The following is a 21,833-nucleotide window of genomic DNA, read 5'->3' on the forward strand; positions in this document are numbered from 1 at the left end:
GGCTGAATGACTGAATAAATCATACTACATAAATTTAATAGAATAATGTGATTTGTTAAAGATAAGATGCATCATTACAAGGAAATAGGTTAAGGCTATAGAAATCAAGAGGGTCAAAAGAACTATATTTACACAACTACAAATATATAATACAAATAATTACACAAATACAAATATCTATTCATATGCATAAGTGTATACATTTATACACATAACACACACATATAAAGATATATGCATTTGAGGGCTAGGGTGGCCAAAACCTCTGATTTCATTGAATTAAACAAGAATTAACAAACTTTGACTTTTTATAAAGCCTATGAGTTAGGAATGATTTTTACATTTTAAAGCAATTCTTAATGTATTGACCATGCAAATATTAGTAGTGTGCTGGATTTGAACTTAAGGACAAAGTTTCTCAAAACCTGGTAAAAAGAAGCTGCAGTGAGGAAAATCCCTCTAGCATTTCTGATGGATACCCACTCTACAGTTTCCTGTCAAAGAGTTGCCTGGAACACTAAAAGGCTAAATGATTTGTCCATGGTCATATTGCCAGTATGTGAGCAGGAGGAAGTGGAATCCAGATCATCCTAATTCAAAGGATATCTCTCCATTGACCATATAGTGCCATATATGTGTATATACTTATATTTGTATATATAAAATACACATATATACACACATGCTGAGCACCCCAAAAGTCTTAGTTCAGTGTTAAGCTATTAAAACTTAGAAACCACCAGGGAGAAATCATATCACAAATACACACACAAATAAAATAAAGGCAAAGATGAAAAATTTGAAGGAAGGAGGAGGCAGTCAAGATGGTGGCCTAGAAGGAGCAGAAGTTCAGACTTCTGAATACCCTTCCTAATACCCGTGAATACCCCTGATCACAAACTGAATGCTCCTAAGGGACTGAAAAACAAACTTAACAACAAGACAGATCCAAGGAACCCTCCTGCTGGACTTAATTCAAAAGGCATGCCCCCTGAAAAGCTGGAATCCGAGAACACTTGGGTTTAAGGGGAAGACTGAAGGAAGGTCCCAGGACCCATCCCCACTCCACCCAGAGCCCTGAGACTCCAGTGGCAGCAGGAACTTCTGGGAGGGCAAAGGTGCTGGTCTGAAGGGTGTACCCTGTGAGCAGGGCTGTGCCAAGTTCAGAGCAGCATCCAACACAGATGGCTGGGAAGGAGCTAGAGAGGGAGCTCAGATCTGGCAGCCTGGCCAGAGCTGTGGAGATCCTCCATATTTGGTCCAGCCTTCCTGGAAGTTTTGGACTCAGAGCATACCCAGACCAACTAAGCTGAACTTAATCCCATCAAAAGTCTCCAGAACTCAGGGAAGCCCAGGCTCCACACCCATCCTCATTGACTGCTAGACTTTAATCCAATCAAAAGCCTCCAGAGGACAGGGAAGCTCAAACCTCCACCAGAGACTATACCAAGAAATCTCTTGTTAAAGCTACAAGAAGGGAGACTGACAGAAGCTTCCAAAACCAAAAAAAATGAGAGGAGCAAGAGCACAGACAAATATGTGGAGTAAAGAAGGGGTGAATTTGAGCAAACAACAGAAGAAGAAGAAAGAAACTACAATAAACAGCTTCAACTCAGCAAACGGAACAGAGGGGGAGAGATCAGCAAACGATAAATCAGAAATCCCAGTAAATTGGATATAGACTGTGGAAGAACTCAAAACACAATTAAGAGAGGCCGAAGACAATTAGGAAAATAACTTAAAAATTAAGATAAGTCATCTGGAAATAGAGGCACTTGAACTAAAACGAGAAAATGGTGTCCTGAAAGCCAAAATCAACCAGCTGGAAAATGAGGCAAAGTGAATGAAAGATGAGGCAAAGGAGGTGAAAGACAAGGTAAAGAGGATGAAAGACGACCTTCAAAGAAAATCAGACCAGAAGGAAAAGGATGACCAAAAAGCCAGGGATGAAATCCAGTCTTTAAGAACCAGAATACAACAATTGGAATTAAGTGACCTCACAAGACAGCAGGACACTAAAAAACAAAATGAAAAGAATGAAAAAAATTGAGGAAAATATGAAGCATCTCATTCACAAAACAGAAGATTTAGAAAATTGTTCCAGAAGAGACAATTTAAGAATCATTGGTCTACAAGAAGACCATGACAAAAGAAAAAGCCTGGACATAATAGTACAGAAAATTATTCAGGAAAACTGCCCCGATATCCTAGAACAAGAGGGAGAGTGGAGATTGAAAGAATCCACAGATTACCTCCTGTATTTAATCCCCAACTGACAACACCTAGGAATGTTATAGCCAAATTCAAAAACTCTCAAACCAAAGAAAAGATATTACAAGCTGCCAAGAAGAAGCCATTCAGATACCACGGAAACACAGTGAGGATAACATAGGATCTGGCGGCATCCACACTGAAGGACCAAAAGGCATGGAATATGATATTCCGGAAAGCAAGGGAACTAGGTCTACAACCAAGAATCAAATACCCATCAAAACTGACTATATTCTTACAGGGGAAAGTATGGTCATTCAACACAATAGAAGAATTCCAAGCATTCATAAAGAAAAGACCAGACCTGAACAGAAAATTTGATGTCCAAGCATAGAACGCAAGAGAATCATCAAAAGATAATTAAAAAAGAGGGGGAAAAACAAAACAAAAACAAAAAAAATATTTTAAGACACTCAATAAATTAAAATGATATGTATCCCTATAAGAAAACAGGCCATAGGTAACTCTTAAAAACTGTTGCTATCACCTGGGCAGCTAGAAGAATTATACTTAGTGGGAACAATGTCAAACTATATAGGATGAAAGGACAAGACATAAATAGGTATATAGATATATGCATGCATAAATACATATACATGTATGTGTGTATGTGTGTGTGTGTATATATATATATATATATATATATATATATATATATTATATACAACCAGAGCAAAAAAAAGAGGTTAGTACTAAAAGAAATGGGAAACAAAACAAATGGGGGTAAATTTACATGTCATAAAGAAGCTCATGGCGAGAGGGGGGAGAACATTGATACACACTGGAAGAGTAAAGAGGTTGGACATAGGAAATACTCAACTCTTATGTGCTTTGAAACTGACCCAAAGAGGGAAGAAGAATCCAATCCATTGGGGCAGATTATAGATTTGGGCCCTATAGGGGAGTAGAAGGGTAAAAAACAGACTGGTGGGGAGAGAAGCAATAAAAGGGAGGGAGAGGGTGGGAGGCAATTTTAAAAAGACTACAGGGGAAATAAGGAGGAGAATAAGAAAGGATGGGGGTAGAAAGGGAAGTAAAAGAAGGGTGAGAACTAGGGGGACTGATTATAAACAAACATTGGTGTAGAAGGAAATAGTGAAAGAAGAAAAGGCAGGACCACTAGTAGAAATCAAAATGCTGGAAAATACACAGCTAGTAATCATAACTCTGAATGTGAATGTAATGAACTCACCCATAAAATGCAAGCGAATAGGAGAGTGGATTAGAATCCAAAACCCTACCATATGCTGACTGCAAGAAACACACATGAGGAAGGTATATACGCATAGGGTGAAAGTAAGACGATGGAGCCAAATCTATTGGGCATCAACTGATAAAAAGAAGGCAGGAGTCACAATCATGATATCTGACAAAGCCAAAGTAAAATTAGATCTAGTTAAAAGAGATAGGGAAGGTAATTACATCCTGATAAAAGGCAATATAGACAATGAGGAAATATCTGTACTCAATATGTATGCACCAAATGGCAGAGCATCCAAATTTCTAAAGGAGAAACTAGAGGAGCTCAAGGATGAAATAGATAGAAAAACTATACTAGTGGGAGATCTGAACCTTCCTCTATCCGAACTAGATAAATCAAACCAAAAAATAAATAAGAAAGAGGTGAGAGAAGCAAATGAAATCTTAGAAAAATTAGAGTTAGTAGACATGTGGAGAAAAATAAATAGGTACAAAAAGGAATACACCTTCTTTTCAGTAGCACATGGTACATTCACAAAAATTGACCATGTATTAGGGCACAAAAATGTTGCAAACAACTGCAAAAGGGCAGAAATAATAAATGCAACCTTCTCAGACCACAATGCAATAAAAATAATAATTAGTAAGGGAACATGGAGAGATAAATCAAAAATTAATTGGAAATTTAAAAATATGATTCTTCAAAATTGACTAGTTAAAGAACAAATCATTGAAACAATTAATAACTTCATTGAAGAAAATGAAAATGGTGAGACATCTTTTCAAAACCTATGGGATGCAGTCAAAGCAGTAAGCAGGGGGAAATTTATATCCTTGATTTCATATATAAACAAATTAAGAAGATCAGAGGTCAATGAATTTGGCTTGCAAATTAAAAAACTAGAAAGGGAACAAATTAAAAATCCTCAGATGAAAACTAAATTAGAGATCCTAAAAATCAACAGAGAAATCAATAAAATTGAAAGTCAAAGAACTATTGATTTAATAAATAACACTAGAAGCTGGTACTTTGAAAAAACAAATAAAATAGACAAAGTACTAGTCAGTCTAATCATAAAAGGAAAGAAAAAACACCACATTGACAGTATCCAAGATGAAAAGGGAGACCTCACCTCTAATGAAGAGGAAATTAAGGCAATCATTAAAAACTACTGTGCCCAATTATATGGCAACATATATGGCAATCTAGGTGACATGGATGAATACTTATAAAAATATGAATTACCTAGACTAACAGAGGAAGAAATGTTACCTAAACAACCCCATCTCAGAAAAAGAAATTGAAGAAGCCATCAAAGAACTCCCTAAGAAAAATTCCCCAGGTCCAAATGGATTCACAAGTGAATTCTATCAAACATTCAAAGAATAACTAATCCCAATATTATACAAACTATTTGACAGAATAAGCAACGAAGGAGTTCTATCAAATTCTTTTTATGACACAAACATGGTACTGATCCCAAAGCCAGGCAGGTTAAAAACAGAAAAAGAAAACTATAGGCCAATCTCCCTAATGAATATAGATTCAAAAATCTTAAATAGGATACTAGCAAAAAGACTCCAGCAAGTGATCACGAGGGTTATTGACTATGGCCAGGTAGGATTCATACCAGGAATGCAAGGATGGTTCAATATTAGGAAAATCATCCACATAATTGACCATATTAACAAGCAAACTGACAAAAATTGCATGATTATCTCAATAGATGAAGAAAAAGCCTTTGATAAAATACAACACCCATTCCTATTGAAAACACTAGAAAGTATAGGAATAGAAGAGCCTTTTCTAAAAATAATAAACAGTATATATCTAAAACCATCAGCAAACATCATCTACAATGAGGATAAACTCGAAGCCTTCCCAATAAAATCAGGAATAAAACAAGGATGCCCAATATCACCTTTATTATTTAATACTATATTAGAAACACTAGCCATAGCAATTAGAGAAGAAAAAGAAATTGAAGGTATTAAAATTGGCAATGAGGAGACCAACCTGTCACTCTTTGTGGATGATATGATGATTTACTTAAAGGATCCTAGAGAATCAACCAAAAAGCTAGTTGAAATAATCAACAACTTTAGAAAAGCTGCAGGATACAAAATAAACCCACTTAAGCCATCAGCATTTCTATACATCTCCAACCTAGTTCAGCAGCAGGAATTAGAAAGATAAATTCCATTTAAAGTCACCCAAGATGATATGAAATACTTAGGAATCTATCTGCTGAGACAAACACAGGAACTATATGAACACAACTACAAAACATTCTCTACACAATTGAAACTAGATCTAAACAATGGGAAAAATATTGATTGCTCATGGATGGGACAAGCTAATATAATAAAAATGACCATACTACCCAAACTTATCTATTTAGTGCCATACCCATTGAACTTCCAAAACGTCTTTTACTGAATTAGAGAAAACCATAACAAAGTTCATATGGAAGAACAAAGGATCAAGGATAACCAGGGAAATCAGGGAAAAAAATACAAAGGAAGTTGGCCTTGCAGTCCCAGATTGCAAACTATATTACAAAACAGTGGTCATCAAAACAATCTGGTACTGGCTAAGAGACAGAAAGGAGGATCAGTAGAATAGACTAGGAGTAAATGACTTCAGCAAGACAGTCTATGACAATCTTAATGACTCCAGCTTTTGGGACAAAAATCTAGTACTTGATAAAAACTGCTGGGAAAATTAGAAGACAGGGTGGGAGAGATTAGGTTTGGATCAACACCTCACATCCTACACCAAGATATACTCAGAATCGGTGAATGAGTTGAATAAAAAGAAGGAAACTATAAATAAATTAGATGAGCACAGAATAATATATATGTCAGACCTTTGGGAAGGGAAAGATTTTAAAACCAAGCAAGACTTAGAAAGAGTTACAAAATTCAAAATAAATAATCTGGAATACATCAAATTAAAAGTTTTTGTACAAACAAAACCAATGTAACCAAAATTAGAAGGGAACCAACAAATTGGGAAACAATCTTCATAACAAAAACCTCTGACAAAGGTCTAATTACTCAAATTTAGAAAGAGTTAAACCAGTTGTACAAAAAACCAAGCCATTCTCCAATTGAAAAATGGGCAAGGGACATGAATAGCAGTTTTAAGTTAAAGAAATCAAAATTATTATTAAGCACATGAAAAAGTGTTCTAAATTTCTCATAATCAGAGAGATGCAAATCAAAACAACTCTGAGGTATCACCTCACACCTAGCAAATTGGTCAACATGACAGCAAAGGGAAGTAATGAATGCTGGAGTGCATGTAGCAAAGTGGGGACACTAATTCATTGCTGGTGGAGTTGTGAATTGATCCAACCATTCAGGAGGGCAATTTGGATCTATGGCCAAAGGGCGATAAAAGACTGTCTGCCCTTTGATCCAGCCATAGCACTGCTGGGTTGACATAATAAGGAAAAGGACTTGTACAAGAATATTTATAGCTGCGCTGTTTTTGGTGGCCAAAATATTGGAAAATGAGGGGAAGCCCTTCAATTGGGGAATGGCTGAACAAATTGCTAAAAGGAATAATAAAGTCAAGGAATTCCATGGGAACTGGAACAACATCCAGGAAGTGATGCAGAGTGAAAGGAGCAGAACCAGGGAAACATTGTACACAGAGACAGAGACATTGTGGTACAATTGAACGTAATGGACTTCTTCATTAGTGGAAATGCAATATCCCTGAACAATCCTCAAGGATCTATGAGAAAAAACACTATTGTCAAGCAGAGGACAAATTGTGGGAGTAAAAACACCAAGGAAAGGCAATTGCTTGACTACAGGGGTGGAGGAGATGTGATTGAGGAGAGACTCTAAATGAACACCTTAATGCAAAAACCAATAACATGGAAATGAGTTTGGATCAAGGACACATGTAATATCCAGTGGAATCCCACGTCAGCTAGGGGAGGAGTGGGGGGTTGAAGGGGGAGGGAAGAAAATGATCTTTGTTTCCAATGAATAATGTATGAAAATGACCAAATAAAACAATGTTTAAAAACTAAAACAAAAAAAAATTTTGAGGAAAAATGGAATGAAACACAGTGGGGGGAAAATCTTTGTTCATTTTTCTGTTCATCTGTTTGATCTTATTATAAGTGTTTTGTGAGACTTTATTTCTTATTTTGTACTTGTATTCATGTCTATTGATCTTTATTAAGTTTAGAATAAAAATAAAACTAAATGTAAGCTTATAATTCTTGAGTACACAAATTATTGGGTAAATAAAATTTGTTTTTATGTAGCATTTCTTAGCAGATATTCTTAAGGAAGTTACTACAGGAACAGCTAGGTTGCTCAATGGTTAGAATGGAAGTCTTAATTCTAATCTGGCTTCAGGTATTGCCTAGCTACGTGATCCTGGGCAAGTCACAACCCAATTGCCTAGTCCTTACCACTCTTTTGCTTTGGAACTGATAATTGTATTGATCCTAAGACAGAAGCTAAGGGTTAAAAAAAAGGAAATGAAATAATCAAAATAGAAAAATTTCTAACTATCTTATCAAATTTGTTTTAATTTAAGCTTTAATGTAACTAAAATAATTGATTGTTTATATATTTATCTACCCTTAAGTTTGTTTAAATAGTTACTGGCATTTAAATAGCATAAAGTGTGTGAAAATGATGCAAATCAAGATTATCAATAGAATATTCATGCTGACTACAAATACATTTCATAGTATTAATACTATGATTAAATGTGTGTATAAATATATACACATATTGCATTTACATAAATTTACACACATATTCCTACATGTACATTTGAGGGGGGAGAACTCAAGACCTCCTATTCCATTGAATTAAACAAGAGTAGAAAATGAGCTGTCATGCATGAAGAACATTAAGGAGAGGAGACTTCTAAAATAGAGTGCATATAATAAGATTAGAAAGGTAGGTGGGGTTCAAGTTTGAAGTTCTTTTTAAAGTCGCATAAATATATTTGCTACCAGAGGCAATACAGAAACAAAAAATTCATTCAATCAAAATCCAACATTTTGGCAATCTTGTAGAGAACAGAAGGGAGAGGGGAGAGTAAGGTCAAGAGGAGATGAGGATAGTTACATAAGTGAAGAGGAAACATGAGAAACATTTGGGAAAATAAATTGTAAGATGTGTTAACCACCTAAGTGTGTGTATGTATATATAAAATAAGTAAAAATAAGGGGTCAACGATGATGCTGAAGTGGTGAAGTGGGAAATGGTGAAGTTGGCAGTGTCCTGACAGCAGTTTGGTGCCCTTAAATTAGGGGGGAAAAGGCAGAATTTTGTTGAAAGATAATGAGTTCTATTTTGCATAGACTTACTTCATGATGCCTAGAGTGCACGTGGTTTGAAAGGTCAAATGAAGCAAGGGTGAGCTGAGATGGAAGTTTAGGAGAGGCATGAGTACAAACTAAATAAACCCAGGAGTTATTTGTACAGTGATGATTAAATCCATGAGAAGTGCTAAAATCTCTGAATAAGGGAGTATATATATACATATACACATATATATATATGTATATGTATATATATATATAAAAGAAATAGGGTAAGGGCAGAACCATGGGACACACAAAATTAGTAGACATGATTAGTAGAGATGATAATGAGAAAAGGAGACTAAAAAGAGGCACATGGAAGGCACACAAGACAGTGATTTAATAATATGGATTTGAAGCTTAAATAGATATGCATTTGGCATATAATATTGAAAGAGGAATTTTTAGGTATAATTTAAGAGCTTAATGTGTGTGTATCTGTGTATATTCTATACACACACACAGCTTTTAAGTATGAAAGCCATCAGAAGATATTATTTTTGCAGTTTCATTTAGACTATTGTGATTACTTACCTCTAATGTGAATGACAATACCACATCTGATTTTGACAGCTGAATCTCATTCTCATCTCCCATATCTAAGAATGCAGAATTCTGTGATCTCTTCAATTTCTGCAGTTTAAACTCTGGGCCACCTTTAGATACTGGAAGACTTTCCAAATTAGCCATTAGCAAATTCACGGAAGACCGCATCTCTTCTATGAACATGTTCTCCATTTCTTTTGTTACGAACTTGGGAAATTTCCTTTCCTAGGAAAACATTTTAAAATATTGCTAAATATCCTTTTAAATTCAAAATGTTACTAAATGTATTTTAAATCACAATATTTCTAACTCAAGTCAAATTTTAAAAAGTATAACAAGAGGATAGATTTTTCCAAGATGGTATTATCAAACAAATAAACACTAGCTTGGTTTTCTAGACCACTGTAGTATAATTTAGCTTAAGAGATGAAAACTGCAGTTATGAAGAATTTGGAGTTTAAACATACTGACTCAACATTATTGAGCATCAGTATGGTACACAAAAAGTAAGTTATCATACCAATCTTCTCTAACTTCCTCTGAAAAGGCAGGTCCTTGAGAAAACATGCAAACATAATTATAAAAGTCAATTTATAGTTTTGTTTTATAGGTGATTTGATGAATCTCAATTAGCCTCTGATAGCCTTTTAATTTCCGAGAACTAACTTTTCTTGAGAAGTAATATTCAGGATTTAATTTCTTGTGTGCTTAAGATAAAATATTCTTCACTGTCAGAGATATCAACGGTTTGACAATGTGTCATTTTAAAGCACATCCTTGTGGAGATTATAGTAAACATTCAACAATATGATACAAATTTTCAAGATATATTAGGTAATTATTATACATATTACACATATACAATAAAAGATATTTTCATGAATCAAATCATAATGAAATAGGTTAATATTTCTTACATCCTTATACTCATTCTTAATCATTAAGTTCATAAAATTCTGTTAAAGATGGTTTTAAAACTCTAAATGAAAAGGGGAAGATGGGGTCCAAATAGTTTTTTGTTTATAAATAAATTAGTTAATGAAACAAATTTAGAAAGTTTACATTTCATGCAAAATCTGCATTATATTTTATGCAAAATACTAAATTATTTGTTTTCAAAGGTACTGTTAGTAGAATTATACACTAGGGTAACCATTCTAGGAAGTAATTTGGAATTACAGAAAAGAAGATAAAAATATGTATATACTTTGACACGGAGACAATTACATTGAACATTCACCCTAAGAAGGTAAATGATAAAAAAATAAATGACCCAAATGCATAAAATCTACTAACAATAAAGATACTCATTAACTGGAAATATCTAAATAAATATTTGATACAATGAAGGCAATGTAATATTATACCACTAGAATAATGAATGATAAAATTAAGGAAATATAGTTATATGTGTTGTATATAATAGAAATATAAAATATATATTTATATATAGAAATACATAAAATATAGAGAAAAAAGAATTGATACAAAACAAAGTATATATGGAAAAAACAAGATGCACAATCATTTCAATAATAATGTAGCTATAAAATTAGTAACAAAAGATTTGATATTAAATGGTTTGGAAATATAATGATCATGCATATTTTGAAAAGAGATAGAATAGACTTATCTCCCTTCTTCATAGAGGTGCAGGACTATTATACTGTATAAGATGTTGGACTTAACTGACATGTTGGTCAATTTTAATGAACTCTTTATTTCAATCTCCCTTTTTTATGCTCTGTCAAAAGGAATGGCTCTCTGGCAGATTATTCAGGAATGTAAACAAGAAGAATTCATGTCACATAACAATTTGAAAAGCAAAGCACTTTTGTTACAAAACCCTATAGAGATAAGCAGAGCAATTATCATCCCAGAGAGGAGAAAATGAGACTGAAAAGTCAAGTGGTCAGAGCAATATATCCAGCAAGTGTCAGAAAAGGAATGAAATACTGGTTTCCTAAATCCAAATCTAGAACTCTTTCTATCATGTCATCATCCAGCCAGTACATTTGCTTTCATTATATCATCAAAAATATAATTTTAAAAATCTTTCTGGCCTGGAACTCTGTTGAAATACAAAGAAAAGATCATAGACAATAGTGACTCAGTTTAATTTCTGAAGAAAATTGCTATGACAAAGTTGTGGATTGTAATGATGAAGATGATTAAGAAGAATCTGCATACTCTGAAGGAAGCTCTCTCTTAAATAATCTCCTCAAATTCTTAAAATGATATAAATTTTAATGAAAATTAGATAAAACAAAGGATGAAAATTGGTCTAAAATAATTTCTGATCCACTGTATTAGTGATTCAGGCAGAGAAGATTTTTGAATGTTGATACTATATCAAAGATTACTTTATAGTATCAACCAAGAAAGGTTTGTTGTTTTTGTTGTTGTTTTTCCTGAAGGGTGAGATCTCTTGGGCAACAAATTGCTTTGGCCTTGGATTTTCTAACTGATTTTAAATAACGTCAGCCATGTTACATTTCCCTGGCAGTCACGTAGCTGTACATTTTCAACTTTTCCTTTATGAGAAAAATGTAAATGAGCAAAAAGCAAACTGGACAACAGGGAATTTTACAATAAATCGAGTGTCAGGGTAGATTCTGGGATCAGCATCTACTCATCATTGTGTCTCCCTTCAAACTATAGCTCTATTTCTGTTCAGCAGAATGGTATTGTAACTGATTTTCATCATAACCCAAGTCTCTCAGAAAAGTTTAAACAATACCCCATTTTCGAAGGCAGGAAAGGAATAGCATATTTTAGAAAGAGAATTTCAAAAGTTTAAAATATTAACTTTTTCTTTTTTAATCTGAAAAGTGAATGTGGAGAATATACTTGTTTTATTTACTTCTCTCAATATGTAATTGAATATGTGATACTAGTTACATAAAATTCCAAAATCAGATTATCGCCAAATTCTATTTTGAAATTTATTTCATTAGACCTAAATGAATTTTACTTAACTTGTAACCTAAAAGAATGGCATTTATTTTAAGTCTAAAAATGTGTGCTACTAATTTATTATTTATGATACTTGATTTTATATATAAATCATATTAATAATTGTACACAGGCTTGGTGGTTATATTTCCAAATTATCACAGCATATAAAATAGTGTTTTTCTTTAGTAATTTATTCATATTCACAAAAGAGAATATAAATATATTGGGAAAAGGACTAGACCTGTGATTTCACTGGTATAAGGTATCCTGAAGTGAGGAAATTCCCATTACCAATGCAAGGACTATATGATGATGTACTGTTTATATTTCCAATGAAGAAAAGTACTTGTACAACTCTAATGACTTCAGAGGTCACAGACTGAGAAAATAGAGTAGTTCTGCCATATTTTTTATAACTTTAAGAGGAAAAAAAGGAAAACAAAGAGGAATACATTGGAGAAGAAATAAAGAGGAAGCTATTATAATCAGGGTATATAAGAAGAATATGATATCAAAATGGAAGAAGAGTTGAAGGAAGAAGGTAACACCAGACCTTCACTGTTATCTGATTGAATACACACACATTCATTTTCACAGAGAATTTGGAGTAGAAAGGCATTAAACTCCACAGAGAATTCTCTGTGGCATCACAGAGAAAGAGAAAAGAAGAATTAGGAATATTGAAAATTTAGAGAGGAAACAATAATATGTAAAAACAAAAACAAAAAAATTCTATCTTTGGAAATAGAGTATGAAAGGTAAATAAAAAGACTCAAAGAAATTTTCATAACCTTAGACCAAGGAGGAGAAAATTGAAATAGAAGAGTAGGAGTTGAATAGAATCAGACTAAGATAGCAGAGTGAAATGAAACAGTAGAGCTTTTTTTATCATACTACTACACAATCTTATTACCCTGAGTAAGGAACAAATTAGCCCTTTAGACAAAGCAGTAAAGGTGATCCAGATCTTCTAAATGGAGAAAAATAAAATTTGTTTTAGGAAAATAAAAAAAAAAACAACTCAATGGTAGGAAAGCACCTGAGGGATGAAAATAAAATTAAGGAACTTCTCTATTCAATGAAAATATAAAAAAGGTGAATGGGAAGAAAAAAATCCCCAAAGAGACTATGATTGAATTGAAATATTGTATTATTAAAGGAAGAAAGAAAAATTGTGCTAAAGGTGGGAGTAAGGTGTGAAAATTGGGTTTCGCTATCTCCTGATTGTAACAATGAAGATACTTAGCTCTTCCTTTATTGTAAAGATAAAATTATAATCTCCTGATTGTAACACTGAAGGTACTTAGTTCTTCCTTTATAGTGAAGCTAGAATTGTAAACCACAATCTATTTTTAGATTTTAAACTACAAAAGGTGATAATTAAGTATTTTATGTACATCTACCCATTTTAACCACAAAAAGGTGTTAAATAACTACAAAAGGTGAACTTACCAAAAAAGGTGTTAAGTAACCCAAAAAGATAAAATCTAACTAAGTAAGGTTAGAACTAAAGGGTGGGCAGTCCTGGAGAAAAGCATCTACTGTGATTGATAGATGTGAAATTTAGGGGAGGTGACACAAAAGAAAAAGATTCTTTAAAAAGAGGATGAAAGGCCAGAAGAAAGTTATATTCGATTCAGTTTCAAGTTGGATGAAGGATCTCTGACTTAGGGTTGGACTCCGAGGAGAGACTGGAGACAGACACTTGAGGACTGATGACAGTCACCCAGACTTCTTTTCATTTAGACTGTCACCCTTGGTGAGTGAAAGGTTGACTTAGTGACCCTGCCTTTCTGGAGGCATGAAGCCTCCAGGAAAGGCCCATTATCTTGAGACTCTCTTCCCCTGGCTGGGGCTTAGAAATTTCTAGCTGGTTCAGAGGAAGCCAGAGTTTTCTCTCTCTCCCGCATTCCTTAATATCTTCCTTCTATTGAAAAAAACAACAACTAAATAAAACTATCATAAATTCAATTTACTTTAGTAAAAAATTGGGATTTAGAAATTAAATCCCTGGCGACTACCTATTATGTGTATATGTATGTATGTATGTATGTATATATATATATATATGTATATATATATATATATATTCAGAGTCCAAACACAAATAAATTTAATAGAGGAGAAAGCAAGACTAAATGTGAAGGGGGAAAAATGTGTGTGAGAGAGATAGAGAAAGAGAGACAGAGACAGAGAGAGAGAGAGAGAGAGAGAGAGAGAGAGAGAGAGAGAGAGAGAGAGAGAGAGAGAGAGAGAGAGAGAGAGAGAGAGAGAGAGAGAGAGAGAGAGAGAGAGAGAGAGAGAGAGAGAGAGAGAGAGAGAGAGAGAGAGAGAGAGAGAGAGAGAGAGAGAGAGAGAGAGAGAGAGAGAGAGAGAGAGAGAGAGAGAGAGAGAGATTGAGAAAGAGAATAGCCAAGCAGTAGAAAGGGGCCTAGGCCTGAGTCTAAGGGAGAGCGAGTCAGTCTTTATCACTCACCACAAGATCATCTCCACACAAGCTCTTTCCCTCTGAACTGAAATCTTCTCCAAAGTGAATTCAATTGCAAACTCAATTCAAAATGCCCCTCACTTCAACTCCAACAAAATGACTTCCAATCCCAACTCTATGAACTCCAACTAAATCAATTTCAAACTCCCCTTCCTTTTAAAGAAATTTTCTCTTGTGTCACCTCCCCTAAATTTTCACATCTACCAATCACAGTAGACGCTTTTTCCCAGGACTGCCCATTCTTAGTTCACATCTTCTTTTGTTCTCACCTTCTCTGGTTAGATTAAAATCCTCTGAGTACTTCACACCTCTTTTGTTAAGTTTGCCTTTTATAAATTGCTTGATCTTTTAGGTACTAATTTAACCTTTAGAGGTCCTGAGCACCTTTTTGTATTAGATCTAAAAATAGACCTAGCTTAAGGTTTTTAGCTTCACTATAAGTATGAGTTAGGGACTTTTCATTGTTTAATCAGGAGTTTGCAATTTTATCTTCTCCTAAAGCACTGTCTGAGTAGGGTAGAATAATTTTAAAAGTTCTCAATACATTCCTAAGCAAGTACCTCCATTGTTAAAAATGGGGAATAGCTTATTCAAATATCCTGAAGTAGAGTCTGAGCAGTTTTAAGATTCACACCCTCCAGATTACAACATCTAATGATAGGTATCCCTCAGGTTCTGACCAAGATAATGGACTTTGGAAGACAGTAACTGATTATTAACACAATGACCAATCAAAATTCCAAAGGACTCATAATGAAACATACTCTTTACATTCAATTAGAGGATTGAAGAACTAAGATTTTAGAAGTTCTATGAATCTTTTTTGTAATATTTTGAAGATATAAGGAAAAAAGAAAAGAAGCAGGAGAGAGATTAAAGTAAAATTGGATGAAAAATATGCTAAGTTGTTAATAGGCAAAATGGTTTATAGAAGTAGAACTATTTACAAACATAGTAGGAATGGGAGAAGTGGATTTCACTTGAACTCCACTTTCATCTGAACTGGTCACAAGATAACAGAACACATAAAGAGTTGTGTATGAATACATTCCACTTAAAAGAAATACAAATGGAATAGAAAGAAGGGGAAAAGGGTATAAAAGGGAGGGTAGATTCAAAGGATGAGTCAGAAGGATAACAAATCATAAATCTGGAGAAAGGCTGAGATGGCAACTAAATATATTTTCTTTTCCACAGGGAGTAACAAAACAAACAAGGGAAAAGAAATATAGAGAAGAAAAGTTAAGAGGATAGGATGGAGGTCTAGTCCTTTTCATTGACCTAAATATTTCTGTAATGTTCAAAATGTGTTTAAGGATAAAACTTTCTACTTTTAAAGACCTCTTCAGCTAAAGTAAAATTAGATTTAGTCAAAGAGACAGGGAAGGCATTTACATCCTGCTAAAAGGCAGTATAGACAAGGAGGAAATATCAGTACTCGACATGTATGCACCAAATGGCATAGCATCCAGATTTCTAAAGGAGAAACTAGTAGATCTCAAGGATGCAACAGATAGGAAAAACTATACTAGTGGGAGATCTGAAACTTCCTCTTTCAGAACTAGATAAATTAAACCAAAAGATGAGTAAGAAAGAGGTAAGAGAGGTGAATGAAATTTTAGAAAAAATAGAGTTAGTAGATATGTGGAGAAAAATAAATAAGGACAAAAAGGAAAACACCTTCTTTTCAGCAGCACTTGATACATTCACAAAGGTTGACCATATACTAGGGCATAAAAACATTGCAAACAACTGAAAAAGAGCAGAAATAATAAATGCAACCTTCTCAGGTCACACTTCAATTAAAATAATAATTAGTAAAGGTACACAGAGAGGAAAATAAAAAATTAATTGGAAATTAAACAATAAGATTCTCCAAAATCAGTTAATGAATTATTCATAGAAACAATTAATAATTTCATTAAAGAAAATGATAATGATGAGACATCCTATAAAAATCCTATAAAAATCTATGGGATGCAGCCAAAGCAGTGGGAAATTTATATCCTTGAATTCATATATTAAAAATTAGGAAGGGCAGAGGTCAATGAAATTGGCTTGCAAATTAAAAAACTAGAAAGGGAACAAATTAAAAATCCTCAGATGAAAACTAAATTAGAGATGCTAAAAATCAAAGGAGAAATTAATAAAATTGAAAGTCAAAGAACTATCAATTTAATGAATAAGATTAGAACCTGGCACTTTGAAATAACAAATGAAATAGAGAAAGTACTGGTCTATCTAATTTTAAAGAGGAAAGAAGAAAACCAAATTGACAGTATTTAAGATGAAATGGGAGGCCTCACCTCTAAGAGGAAATTAAAGCAATCATTAAAAACTCTTATGCCCAATTATATGGCAATAAATATGGCAATATAGGTGATATGGATGAATACTTACAAAAATATAAATTGCCTAGACTAACAGAGGAAGGAATAGAATACCTAAACAGCACAATATCAGAAAAATATATTGAAAAAGCCATAAAAGAATTCCCTAAGAAAAAATCCCCAGGTCCAGATGGATTCACAAATGAATTCTATCAAATATTCAAAGAACAACTAATCCCAGTATTATACAAACGATTTGACAGAACAAGCAAAGGAGGAGATCTACAAAATTCCTTTTACAACATAAATATGGTACTGACTTCAAAGACTGGCAGGTCAAAAGCAGAGAAAGAAAACTATAGACCAATCCCCTTAATGAACCTAGATGCAAAAATCTTAAATAGAATACTAGCAAAAAGACTTCAGCAAGTGATCATAAGGGTTATTCACTACGACCAGGTAGCATTTATACCATGAATGCAATGATGGTTTAATATCAGGAAAACCATCCACATAATTGACCATATCAACAAGCAAACCAATAAAAATCACATGATATTCTCAATAGATGCAGAAAAAGCCTTTGACAAAATACAACACGCATTCCTATTGAAAACACCGGAAAGTATATGAATAGAAGGGCTTTTCCTAAAAATAATAAACAGTATATATCTGAAACCATCAGCAAGTATCATCTGTAATGGGGACAAGTTAGAAGTCTTCCCAATAAGATCAGGATTGAAATAAGGATGCCCATTATCACCTCTATTATTCAACATTGAACTAGAAACACTAGTAGTAGCAATTAGAGAAGAAAAAGAAATTGAAGGCATCAAAATAGGCAAGGAGGAGACCAAATTATCACTCTTTGCAGATAACATGATGGTCTACTTAAAGAATCCTAGAGATTCAACCAAAAAGCTAATTGAAATAATCAACAACTTTAGCAAAGTTGCAGGATACAAAATAAACCCACATAAATCTTCAGCTTTTCTATATATCTCCAACACAGCTCAGCAGCAAGAATTAGAAAAATAAATTCTATTTAAAATCACCCTAAACAATATAAAATACTTGGGAATCTTATCTGCCAAGACAAACACAGTAACTATATGAACACAACTACAAAACACTCTCCACACAATTGAAACTAGATCTAAACAATTGGAAAAACATCAATTGCTCATGGATAGGATGAGCTAACATAATAAAAATGACAATCCTGCCTAAATTAATTTACTTATTTAGTGCCATACCCATTGAACTACCGAAAAACATTTTTTTACTGAATTAGAAAAAACCATAACAAAGTTCATTTGGAAGAACAAAAAATCAAGTATATCCAAGGAAATCATGAAAAAAAAAACACATGAAGGAAGGTGGCCTTGCAGCCTCAGATCTCAAACTATACTGTAAAGCAGTAGTCATCAAAACAATATGTCACTGGGTAAGAGACAGAAAGGAGGATCAGTGGAATAGACTTGGGGTAAGTGGTCTCAGAAAGACAGTCTATGATAAACCTAAAGATTTCAGCTTTTGGGACCAAAATCCACTATTTCATAAAAAAACAGCTGGGAAAATTGAAAGACAGTATGGGAGAGATCAGGTTTGGATGAAAATCTCATACCCTACACGGAGATAAACCAAATGGATGAATGACTTGAATATAAAGAAGGAAACTATAAATAAATTAGATGAGCACAGAATAGTATATCTGTCAGATCTTTGAAAGTAAATATTTTAAGACCAAGTAAGATTCATAAAAATGACAAAAAAGGTAATATATGTTTATTATAGTAAATTAAAAAGGTTTTATACCAACAAACCCAATGCAACCAAAATTAGAAGGGAAGCAACAAATCAGGAAACAGTCTTCATAACAAAAACCTCGATCAAAGGTCTAATTACTCAAAATTCAAAACGAGCTAAATCAATTGTACAAAATAATCAAGGCATTCTCCAATTGATAAATTGTCAAGAGACATGAATAGGCAATTTTCAGATAAAGAAATCAAAATTATTATTAAGCACATGAAAAAGTGTTCTAAATTTCTCATAATCAGAGAGATGCAAATCAAAACAACTCTGAGGTATCACCTCACACCTAGCAGATTGGCCAACATGACAGCAAAGGAAAGTAATGAATGCTGGAGGGCATGTAGCAAAGTGGGGACACTAATTCATTGCTGGTGGAGTTGTGAATTGATCCAACCATTCTGGAGGGCAATTTGGAACTATGCCCAAAGGGCAATAAAAGACTGCCTGCCCTTTGATCCAGCCATAGCACTGCTGGGTTTATACCCCAAAGAGATAATAAAGAAAAAGACCTGTACAAGAATATTCATAGCTGCTCTCTTTGTGGTGGCCAAAAATTGGAAAATGAGGGGATGCCCTTCAATTGGCTAATGGCTGAACAAATTGTGGTAATGTTGGTGATGGAATACTATTGTGCTAATAGGAATAATAAACTGGAGGTATTCCATGTGAATTATAACAACCTCCAGGAAGTAATGCAGAGTGAGAGGAGCAGAACCAGGAGAAAATTGTACACAGAGACTGATACACTGTGGTACAATCAAATGTAATGGACTTCTCCATTAGTGGCAATGATCCTGAACAACTTGGAGGGATTTACAAGAAAGAAAACTATCCACATCTAGAGAATAAACTGTGGGAGCAGAAACATAGAGGAAAAACAACTGCTTGATTACATGGGTTGAGGGGGATATGATTGGGGATGTAGACTCCAAATGAATATCCTAGTGCAAAATCAACAACATGGAAATAGGTTCTGATGAAGGACATGTAAAACCCAGCAGAATTGTGCATTGGCAATGGGAAGCGGTGGGGGAAGTGGAGGAAGGGAAAGAATATTATTCTTGTAACCAAGGAATAATGTTCTAAATTGAATAAATAAAATTTTCAAAAAAAAAACCCAGGATATTTCACAAGATATGTGGAAGAAGTAAAAGATAATATTAGGAACTATTTAGCTCATCTCTATGTTAATGAAACTAACAAATTAAATGCATGAATACATTAAAAAATACATAATACTGAAGTAAAAAGAATAAATAGAGAATCTAAACAACTTCATCTAAGAAGAAAAACTTTGGACAAACTATAAATAAACTTTCCAAGAGAAAAAAATCCACAAATAGACTCACAAAAAATTCTATCAAATATTCAAAGAAAAGCTTAATCCCTTTATTATAAGGACCATCTGCAAAAATAAGAAGAGGAGGGAATGTACGAAATACTTCATATCATACAGCTGTGATCTTGATACATAAATGGGGGAGTTAAAATTTGGAAAAAGAAAACAATAGACTAAAATCCCTAATAAACATCAACGTTAAAATTTTAAATAAAATGTTCACATATAGAGTAAAACAACATATCACAAAGATTAGGTAGAACACGGACCCTGAAGGGAGGAGGAATTTTGGAACGGCTAAGATTGTGAGTAGGATAGTGAATTGATTAGAGAGATGTAATAAGACTGCTTAGCTGCAAGTAGGGTGTAGTTGGAGATAATGTAATGTAAACTTATAGTGGACAAATAATCATGGTTTTATGGCCCATTTAGTAATATTTGAACAGGATTAAAAGAAGTAGATGGAGGGAGTGATCCAAGATCTGAGGGTGGGGATGGTGAAGAGAAAAAGAGATTTGAGCATAAAAGACTTGCAGAGTTGAACTGATTCAATCAGGAATTAAGATAAGAAAGGGAGAAATATGTAGTTAGTGGAGGAATAATAATCTTGGAAAGAAGCAAGAGATGGAGAAACTGAAAGTGATGGTGTTCCTCCATCAATTTTTCTCTAGTTTAAGTGATGCATGTCTGCTTTTACAGCATGATGAACATGGAAATATGTACTTAGATGATAACACATTTATATTCTCTATCATATTGTCTGCTATCTTGGGGGCAGGGGAGAGGTGGAAAGCAGGGACAGAATATGTTTTGAAAAATGTCATAAAATTAAATTAAATTAAATAATTAAAATTAAGTAATTACATTTAAAAAATTATATTTCTGTACAAAAATAATATGTATAGAAAGAAAGTAATGGTAAAATCAAAGGGCAAGGTTAGCATTTGTAAGGAATCGGAAAATATGCAATAAAAAGATTCTAGTCATATAAAGGAATTTTGGAGTTTCTGAACATGGAAGTGAAACAATTGTGAGTGTTGGCAAGATCACAAGTATGACTACTTGTGGGTATGACTGAGGTACAGTGGATAAAGTAGCTTGTGAGAAAAGGTTTTCATAGCCAAATAAGTGTGGGAAACAGAAACAAAGGAAACTGGAGTAAAGATCACAGTTCAAAACCATATAGATACTTAGTGGCATACTGGCAACTATACTGTCCAATGACAAGGCTAATGCTTCATCTTAATCCTCTTGCCATCACTTACACTAGTCTAACAACCAATTACATATTTTCATTTCCTAGTTAGTAAAATGTTGGCTCATTATAACATTATCACCCTCAAAAAAGGACACACTTAAAATTTACCTTTTTTTAACCTTTCTAAAAAGATAGCTAGATAGAGCATAGGGTGAGAGTCCTTGAGTCAGGAAGACTCATCTTTCTGAGTTCAAATATGGTCTTAGATTTGTGTGACCCTAGCCATGTCACTTAATCCCTGTTTGCCTCAATTTTCTCATCTGTAAAATGAGCTGCA

At 33.7% G+C, this 21,833-nt stretch overlaps 1 protein-coding gene across 10 annotated transcripts in view; it reads right to left on the minus strand.

Annotated features, from left to right (window-relative positions):
• CADPS2 (calcium dependent secretion activator 2) overlaps positions 1-21,833 on the minus strand; it is a 758,482-nt gene that overhangs the window by 404,014 nt on the left and 332,635 nt on the right. For all 10 annotated transcript variants that reach the window (XM_056799641.1, XM_007504220.2, XM_056799643.1 and 7 more), the window contains exon 5: positions 9,354-9,590. In XM_056799641.1, coding sequence (XP_056655619.1) covers positions 9,354-9,590 — 237 coding nt within the window. The remainder of the gene's footprint in view (positions 1-9,353; positions 9,591-21,833) is intronic.

This window comes from Monodelphis domestica, chromosome 5 (genome assembly GCF_027887165.1).
Source record: "Monodelphis domestica isolate mMonDom1 chromosome 5, mMonDom1.pri, whole genome shotgun sequence".
Taxonomy (NCBI): domain Eukaryota; kingdom Metazoa; phylum Chordata; class Mammalia; order Didelphimorphia; family Didelphidae; genus Monodelphis; species Monodelphis domestica.